Source organism: Falco biarmicus, chromosome 3, assembly GCF_023638135.1.
Source record: "Falco biarmicus isolate bFalBia1 chromosome 3, bFalBia1.pri, whole genome shotgun sequence".
NCBI lineage: Eukaryota > Metazoa > Chordata > Aves > Falconiformes > Falconidae > Falco > Falco biarmicus.
Genome location: NC_079290.1, coordinates 30,866,005 through 30,875,187, shown reverse-complemented (window position 1 = coordinate 30,875,187; position 9,183 = coordinate 30,866,005). Strand labels below are relative to the sequence as shown.

The 9,183-nt window shown below is 44.4% G+C and overlaps 1 protein-coding gene and 1 non-coding gene across 2 annotated transcripts; both read right to left on the bottom strand.

The window, feature by feature from the left end:
* Positions 1-343: 343 nt before the first annotated feature.
* CFAP418 (cilia and flagella associated protein 418) lies at positions 344-8,187 on the bottom strand. The gene is made up of 6 exons (XM_056332802.1): positions 7,953-8,187; positions 6,288-6,387; positions 4,092-4,162; positions 3,536-3,601; positions 2,626-2,721; positions 344-689 (listed from the first exon to the last, which is right to left on the bottom strand). The coding sequence occupies exons 1-6, from the start codon at positions 8,084-8,086 to the stop codon at positions 530-532; spliced, it is 627 nt and encodes a 208-aa protein (XP_056188777.1). The 5' UTR covers positions 8,087-8,187; the 3' UTR covers positions 344-529.
* A 104-nt stretch (positions 8,188-8,291) lies between these two features.
* Positions 8,292-8,373, bottom strand: TRNAS-AGA (transfer RNA serine (anticodon AGA)). Its single transcript has one exon. It is a non-coding gene; the product is annotated as a tRNA-Ser (tRNA).
* Between the last annotated feature and the right edge of the window lie 810 nt (positions 8,374-9,183).

Below are 9,183 nucleotides of genomic sequence, written 5' to 3'. Positions count from 1 at the left end.
AAAGTAAAGTTTTGGGGTGTGCTGAAACCTTCAAGGTGAGAGCTGATCTTGCAGTAATTTTTTAAGACATCTACAACCACTTGCTCATTAACAACTATGAGAAAAGCAGAACAGCAGTATTAATTTCTGTGCAGAAATTCATACGCTTTTGTGTCATGGCTGCATCCCAATTCACCATTTTGAATCCAAGATTCTGCAGACAAGGGAAATAAAGCTCTCTGCTAGATACGAGAACAGTCTCAGCGGGCTTTGCCCCATGCCTATTCCTCTTCCTTTCTTTAACACTGTTGAGTATGAGCTTTAGCCTCATTTAACCTCATTTAGCTTCCACAAAGCCTCCAAACTTCTAATAATTCAACTCCCACATTGCTTGCAAGACAGTTAAATTGAAAAAAAAATTTCAGGTTGAAATCTGGGTGTTATAATCTATTTCTAGATGTAAGTATTCAGGTTCTCAGAAAACTGTGTGGGAAACAAATTGAATTTGTGACCTGTTCCTACACAAGCAGGTACCATACACAAAGTGACTTCATTCTGCATGTTTACCACAAACCCACCGAAGCTGCTGGTCTGTTCGGAGGTCAGTTAATTCATCAATGGACCTCCAACTGCACTGACAAGCATATGCTCGTGCTCCTTTCTTCTTTATCATCTTCGCTCTTAGTTTACTGAGCTCAGGCATGTTATTCCTGCCAACCAAGTGAATTCAGTTTAGGATCATGCTTTTTTTTTAAGAAAAAATATTCATGGGGCCATTTCAATTCAGAAATGCTCTTAAGAACACTTCCAGTACCACTGTCATGAATGAATTTAGGGATATGTTTAAATTCTGTTTTGGACACAATCCTTTCCTGAGAGCAGCCTCTGTGCAGAGTTTCCTGTATTCTCAGATCAACTGGAGATTAATTGATGTTTTTGTAAGCAATGTTCTCTGTCACGTTCAGTAACCCTGTGTCAGCCTCCAGAGAAAGAGTTGGGAACAAAATCAGGTAGTGTTAATTCTTGTGTTAAGAAACTAGTACAAAATGTATTTATTCTATCAAACTTACTGTAAAACTCCCTATGCAGAATGGGTACAACTACAAAGTTAAACTTTTCATCAGGAACTGTTACTCAGGATGGTTGTTAAAGTGACTGAAATGAAATGGCCATAAGAGGTAACAATGTACACCAAACCACAAATAATTCCTGTGCAGGCATCACCACAACAAATTAAAAACCAGCAAGGCTATTACAAAACCAAGTTGTTTCCAAAACCAAGTGAAAATTTATCATTTTAACTATCCCTGCTCTCATGACCTCCTGCTGGCCATTAATTTCTGGCCACTGGATTGCTCAAAAACAACATTAGCAAGTCCAGCTAAATAAAGAAAACCCAAAACAAACACTAAAGGAAGAATTTTTAGAAAAAGAGATCATACACCTATTAATGGAAGGCAAATGTTTAATCTTCAAGTTTGCTTTTTAAAATTCAGGTTAGACAAAATAAATAGCTAAATATCTTGCTAAAGATTAAAGATTTTAATCAATGTTACAAGTATCTCATACTAACGCTTTTCATGTCTTTTAAATGATTTCAAGACCTTAGAAGCAGAATAGTTTACACTTCAAGTAAATAAAATAATCTTATTTCTATTTAACCTTTCAGCTACCAAACTCATCTCAGGAGGCCAGGGCAGCATGGTGTTTTTAATGCTGCTTTAAATAATGGGAAAATAAGATTTGCATTCAAAGAGAGATACAAATTTCAAAACTGGAAGGAAAATACAGGAAAAACCTAACATGTAATACAAGAAAAAGAATGGAAAAGGAGATCATGTATTCATTATATGCTCCAGTTGTCACATCCCTGGTGGCCAAGCACATACTCTGAACACATCCACTACCTCCATCAGTTAATGGGCACATACAGAGACTTCACTAAAATAAGAGGAATCCAAATTTGATGTCTGTATTAGCAGCATGCCTACTACACTATCCTTCACTAAGTCTTGGCATTAGATACAGTTTTAGAGAAACTGGAAATAAGAATTCCTTAATTTTAAGTCTTCAAAAAACTCTGAAATAATTAAAGTCAAAGATACCACAACATAAGAAGAAAACAAAAATCCCACCCCTCCATTTAATCAAACTTTGCTTCAAAAAGAAGTCTGTTAAGAAATCAAACTATTTGATCTTCTCTGAACATGACAGCATAATACTTGATACTAGAAAAAAGAAAATCTGAAACAATCACAGTCTATATGACTGAAGGTATGGTGAGAAGCACATGCTGAACAGTCTGCATTCATTTTGCAGGCATCCTGCTATGGCACACCAGAGGCCAACCCACCACACGGATTTTCTGCTTATTTCAGCAGTAAAGTTGCCTTTTGATCCATGAAACTTGAATTCTTTTTAAAAGCAGAGAGAGAGAGTGATGGGGGAAGAAATGGAAAGGCATGAAAACAGATTAAGGGAGATGTTGCATCCCTTACCCTGCAGACTTTCCCACCTATCCCCGAACAGGTTGCACACATGCTCCTTTTTAGCACTGGAGTGCTCAGGACTTTTCATCTTTCCCATTCCTATCAAGCCCCAAAGCACTGCGACACAATACTAATACCAAACCCACCTCAGACATACCTGAAAAAAAGATAATCACAGGACTGATCCCAGATGTAGTCATTGAAAAGTGACACACGGAAGTCACAAGCAGTACAACGTAGCTGATCACATGTCCTGGTCAAAAAAGAACAGAAAGCTCCATGAGCTTATTACAATCAGAGAAGCTACACAGATCATAACTCTTTTGAAGTACAGTGCTCACTCAGAAATACTAGAAGCAAGGTTACCCTGTAATTTTAACTTTTTTCACATCTCTGGCACATTCACTATGGTATGTGTTTTAACTATATGACCATGGATTATTTTCGCAGGTCCCTAGCCTCACCGAACCCCTAAAATAAAGTGATATTGCCTTGATATATTCTCTCTGGTCCTACTCACTGCTATGGCACCTGACCAGCATCCATCAAAGTACATACATCAAGTACTTACTACAAAAAATGGCACATGGAAATGCAATAACGTTCTATAGGATGTTGGCGATAAATCTTTAAAGTACCTCTCCTACAAAGTTCAGCTGCAGTTGCAAAGCACTCTGGCTATTTTCAGTTCATGCTCTGGGATGATTTAAAGCAGCCCACTGATTTAAGTCACATACTCAGCATCACATAGGAAGGCTGAAGAGAGGCAGGGAAAAGTGACAATACAGCAGTAACTTCCTTAACTACTTGTTAGTGATTTTTGGAGTCTCATGGCTCACTTGCACACATTTTTCAACTCCTCAAGCAAACAAAAATTCTAGTGGTCAACAACACAGGACTGCAAGGGACCAGCTGACTCCAACTGCAGTTACAGGTAGCCACGTGTTTAGGTGAATATAAGGCTGTCCTATCCAGTCCAAACGCAGAACTCTGTACCACCACAAAACATGGCTGTGAATAAAAATAATGACAAAACAATTAGAACATTTTTTTTTCATGTTTCCTACCTTTTTGAAATATTTGTTCCTATGCCATATGGTGAAGAGCTTCCACCCAGGTACACTGGACAGCATCTATATGGATTTTGTTTAAAATATTAAATTACAGCAATGCTCCTCCTAGTTTAACAGCATGGTATTTCTGAAATAGTGTTTATTAAATACAGGCAAAGCATCCAAATGCTTACAAACTACAGAATTTTAGAACTTCCATTACCAAGGTGTTCCAAGAAAAATTATATGACAGCCACTCTCTATACCAAATATACATGGGAATATATATTGCAGCATTTGATAAATGTGTATGTCCATAAGGCAAAGGAAGCTGCTGTTCAGTAACTTAAATAATTAATAAATATATAATACACAATTTTGACCACATGAAAGCACATTAGTAATTCTTCAAAATTGTCTATCTTTGGGGTTTTTTTTAAAGAATGCTTCTCTAAATATTCAGTTTCTTTCCTATTTAATGTCAACACAGATTAAACAATAGCAATATTATTAGGCTGACAACAAGCTATAATCAAGCTATGTTCAGCTAGCCAAAACATTTTTCACTTACCTTTTCCTATGAGACTGTACAACAGCACTGTTTGTTTCAGGTGTAAGACTTGCAGAGTTAGACTTCAATTTCTATTTAAAAAGCAGCCAAAGAATAAAGCAGCATTACAGCAAGGTAACATTATTCTGTTTTACTTAATAAGCAGGAGCCAGAAAATCTTGGTCACAGAAAAAGGGGACTAAGAATTTGGGATTATTCAAATAGATAAAGTTTTGAGAAGTTTCTGTCATTTCTTTGAATTCTAGAATACTGGAATTCTAGATCCTAAATGGGAAGTCCTAGGCATACAAGATGATAAAATTGTACAAATTTACTGACAATTCTCTCTCACTCAGACATATATATTGTGACATACAAGTGGGTTTTTGTTGGTTCAGGTTTAGTCACTCTGTAAGAGATCAAAGCCAAACAAAGCAAAACCAACGCTACTCATGAAAATAAGAGAATCTGTACAAGGGGTTACAAAGTATAAATATCATCATTTTCTACTGATGATACCTAAATGAATATCTATTTCCAATGTCTTCTATCACTCTGTCTTGACAATGTACATTTGTGGCTTCATCTCCATCTCCTGCTGTCAAACAAGAGAAGTCATTTGCACATGATACAAAACAGGAAGCAGTGGTTTGTATGCCAGGTGACTGTGCTGCCATTCAGAGAGACCTCAACAGACTGCAGAAATGGGCTGAGAGGAATCTCCGGAAGTTCAGTCCAGGGGCAATGCAAACTCCTGCCCCTGGGGAGGAATAACCCTTATGCACCAGAACACACCGAGGGTTGACCAGTTGGAAAGCAGCTTTGCAGAGAAGGCCGTGGGAAATCTGGTCAACGGTAAGTTGACAATCAGCAAGTAGTGGCACAGAAGGCTAACAGCATCCTGGACTACATCAGGAGGGACATTGCCAGCAGGTTGAGGGAGGTGATCCTTCCTCTCTACTCACCACTGGTGAGACAGAATCACAGCATCATTTTGGTTGGAAGGGCCTCTTGAGATTGTCAAGGCCACCTCCCGGCAGGGTCACCTTCAGAAGCTTGGCCAGGACTGTGTCCAGTTGGGTTTTGAAAATCTCCACAGACAGAATCCCCAGCCTCTCTGGGCAGGCTGTCCCAGTGTTTGACCACCCTCACAGTAAAAAAGTGTTTTCTTGTGTACAGATGGAATTTAATGTATTTCCCTTTGTGTCCATTGCCTCTTGTCCTGTCACTGGGCACTACAGAAGAGAATCTGGACCCTTCTTTATGCCACCCATCAGGTATTTACACACATTGATAAGATCCCCCCCGGAGCCTTCTCTTCTCCAGGCTGAATAGTCCTAGGTCTATCAGCCTCTCCTCATATGAAAGATAGTCCAGTTTCTTAATCATCGCCATGGCCCTTTGCTCGAGGCTTTCCAGTAGCTCCATCTCTCTCTTATGCTGGGGAACCCAGAACTGGACACAATATTCCAGACATGGCCTCATAGACACGTCTGGAGTGCTGTGCTCAGTACAAAAGAGACATGAACATAATGGAGTGGGTCCAGGAAAGGACCATGAAGGTGATTAAGGACTTAGACCATCTGACGTACAGGTACAAGCTAAGACAGCTGGAATTGTTTAGCCTGGAAATGACAAGGGTCAGGAGAATCTTGGCAATGTACGAAAATAGATGATGGCTAAGAATAAAGACGTAGCCAGACTCTTCTCAGTGGGGAGAGACAATGGGCACAAACTGAAATACAAGAAATTCCAGTTAAACATATGAAAAATTTTTACTTCTTGTGAGCATGGTTGAACACTGGAACAGGTTACTTAGGCTGTAGAGTATCCATCCTTGGAGATACCCAAAAGCCTTATGGACATGGTCCTGGGCAATTGGCTCCAGGTGGCCCTGCTTGAGCAGGTGGTTGGACCAGATGACCTCCAAGAGGTCCCTCTTCCAACCTCAGCCATTCTGTGACATTTGACACTATGCTGTATCTTGAACTAGCACTTCTTTCAATTGCCTGTTACTGCCTGAGTAAGACCATCTCTTTGCACCCCTCCTATTCCTCACTACAGGACTGTCACATTTTCCCTTTCTGCTTTATTTTCCTAGTTCATCCTACAGCTTCTTTTAGTTAATTTTTTGTTTTAAAACAGTTTTAGTTTACGATGCTTTTCTTTCCATTGCTGAACCTCATCTGTTGTGCATTTCTCCAAACTCCCACTCACCAGAGGTGTTTTGGTAAAGCTGCTGTCATTACAGATTTCATCAATAATGTCGTCTATATCTTCTTCACTGCTGCCAGCACTCATTAACAGTTTAGCTGATCTGAAAAACAAAGAAATCAGCCTTCATTTAGTAGCATGACCAGAGCAGTTCTAAGAATTGTAAGGTAAAACATAAAATTTAGTTAAAATTTAGGAAAAATTAGCCTTTTTCCTCTAATATTTCTGTAGTATTTAAGGTAGGCCACCCAAATCATGTCTGGGCAGATGTAAACTGCAGCATGACGCCTTTCAGTCCCTGTTGAACTCTCCCATCACAGGTGTTACTTTTACTTGCTTCTTTAATTTCGAGCCACTTCCAACCCTGAATAAAACTAAGACAATATAACCCATGCTGTACTCACTGAGCAACAAATTGGACAGCCCTGTTTTTTCACATTAATCTTCAGCAGCAGGAATATGAAAAGGCCAGAGGGAGTTCTCTCCTCGTGCTATACAACTGCAGGGGTTCTGAAGGAATTGCTGCCAAACTGTATGCATTTAGAGAGATCACCAGCACTTCTCTTTCACTCAAGTGAGGAGTCTTGTCACTCAAATCTGCTCTTTGCTAGCTCTTTGTCAAAGAAAGGGAGGCCTACAGTACTGCTGCGTCAACCAGTCAAGAGCAAATCTACTCCCGAGAAAGAAGAAAACTCTGATTTTTTGAAATATTGTAATTAGATTGACTAAATTCAAGTGCTCATCTAACCATTATGCAAACAACAGGGCAGTCCAGTCCAGTCGGCTTGTTGGTCTTGCATTAAGTCATTTGGCTCTTCAGGATCCTTGCCTGGGACACTGAAATGTCTGTCGGGTAAGCTCTCAGCAGCCCACCTGTGGAGACATCTGGCCAAGCCCTCACGGTCCACAGACCTTCCAGCCGGAGCCTGAGGTGCTGGTGCGGGCCGGGATGAAAATACGAGGATGAGCAGGGGCAGGTGTGAGGGCCGGGGTGGAAGCCTCATCCACGAGGATGAGCCGGTGGCAGCAGAGGGGTGGCGGGACACCCGGCAGTGCTGTCAGCAGTGGCCCTGTCATGACCAGGCCACGGTTTTGCGAAAACTGTGATGTGAGGTGGATACATGAAAGCGTAGCGTGTAAGCACTTACTATAGAAGAGATGGTTAACGGAAAGAGTATGAACAGAATACATAAATGACTGAAGTATCAACAGAAGGAAACGTTTGATAATACCACTGCTAAAGTACTGCCTTCTAAATCACAAGATTTATAGATGTTTTATATGTATACATATTTATATCACCAGGTCGGCTATAGAGCCAAGTAGTCCCTCACGCTAACTCGCAAGCACATTAGTGCAGCTTTTACCGCCATATTTAAGCCGAGGTTGGGATACCCCCAAGAGACAAAGACTCCCTGAAGTATCTCGGCTGGCAGGCTCACGGCTTGGGTGTTACCGGTAAGTTACCACGGGGGTGCTCGCTGCCCGCCGGCCTGCGCTGCGGCCCCCCAGCCCCGGTGTTCCCGGTGCCTGAGGAGCCCGGCCGGGCGCCGCTCCCCCCCGGCGCACAGGGCGGCGGAGGGCCGGGCCCCTCGCCCCGACAGCGGCCGCCCGCTCGGCGGGGAGACCGTGAGGGCCCGCCCGCCGGGACGCCGCGGCACCGCTAACCTGCCCTGCTCCGCCGCTGCCGCCTCCTCCTCGCCGTCGCCGTGCCGGTGGCTGCCCGCCGCCCCCCGCCCGCCCGGCAGGCGACACAGCCGCCTCTCCACCTCATCCAGTAACCGATCCAAGTCGTCCGCCATCTTGCCGCCGCCAGCGGTTGCCAAGGCGGCCCCGCGGCTGCCGGGGCGGAGCCTCCGCGCCTGCCGCCGTATCGGGGGCGGACTGTGAAGCGCGTCCGCGGCCGGGCCACCGGGCCGCTCCGCCTGCAGCACCGCCACCCCTCGGAGACGGGAGCAAACGAAAGAAAGAAAAAAAAAATTCGAAGCAATCATGCTTTGCTTCGGCCGTAGTCGGCAGGATTCGAACCTGCGCGGGGAGACCCCAATGGATTTCTAGTCCATCGCCTTAACCACTCGGCCACGACTACGCATGAGGAAAAACGCTTCCCCGCCATCCTAGGGCTAACAACCCGCGCTGCCGCCGGGCCGGGCCGCTCTGCCTCACCCGGCTACCGCGGGACGGACAGCAGGGCAGGGCCCGGACGCCGTCAGGAACGTTCAGGGAAACGTTACCTGATACAACTGTGAGGGTTATGGTTGGTATTTAGAGCATGTCTCCTCACAGGGTGGCGCGAAAGGCATAAAATAGGGTTATGCTTCTGTATTTGAAATACAGTTCATTATGCTGTGTATGGGTCTGTTTAGTGCAAAACCTAATGCTTTCTTACATCCCCCGGGAGAAGCCTGGTCTTTTGGCATCGATTAGAAACACCTGCTTGAGAGAATGGGCCTGGTCTGCTTAAAGCCGGGCAGGCTCCCAAGCTCATGTCCCTGCGGCGCCAGGGGCAGGGCCAGAGAGACTGGCAGCACCGGAGAGGCTGGCAGCACCGGGCCGGGGGCTGGTGGTCCCGGGGAGGCTGGTGGTCCCGGGGAGGCTGGCAGCACCGGAGAGACCGACAGCACTGTGCCGGCGGCAGCCCGGCTCCTGGCCGCCGCCTGCCGGGCCTGGCCGCTGTCAGCCGGGGCACCGAGGGCAGCGGCCAGGCCCGGTGCCGCCGCCTGCCTGGCCCTGAGGTGCCTGGCGCTTCGTCCGTGACAGAGAGACAGCTTAAGCAACTGCAATTTGGTTTTTTTCGCCACTTCATTTAGCGTTTTGGAGGAAGGCCCCACAAAACAGAGTCTCGCCTATCACTGTGTTAATAAATTCAGGCAAATGTAGGAGGTGTCAGTCACTGGCT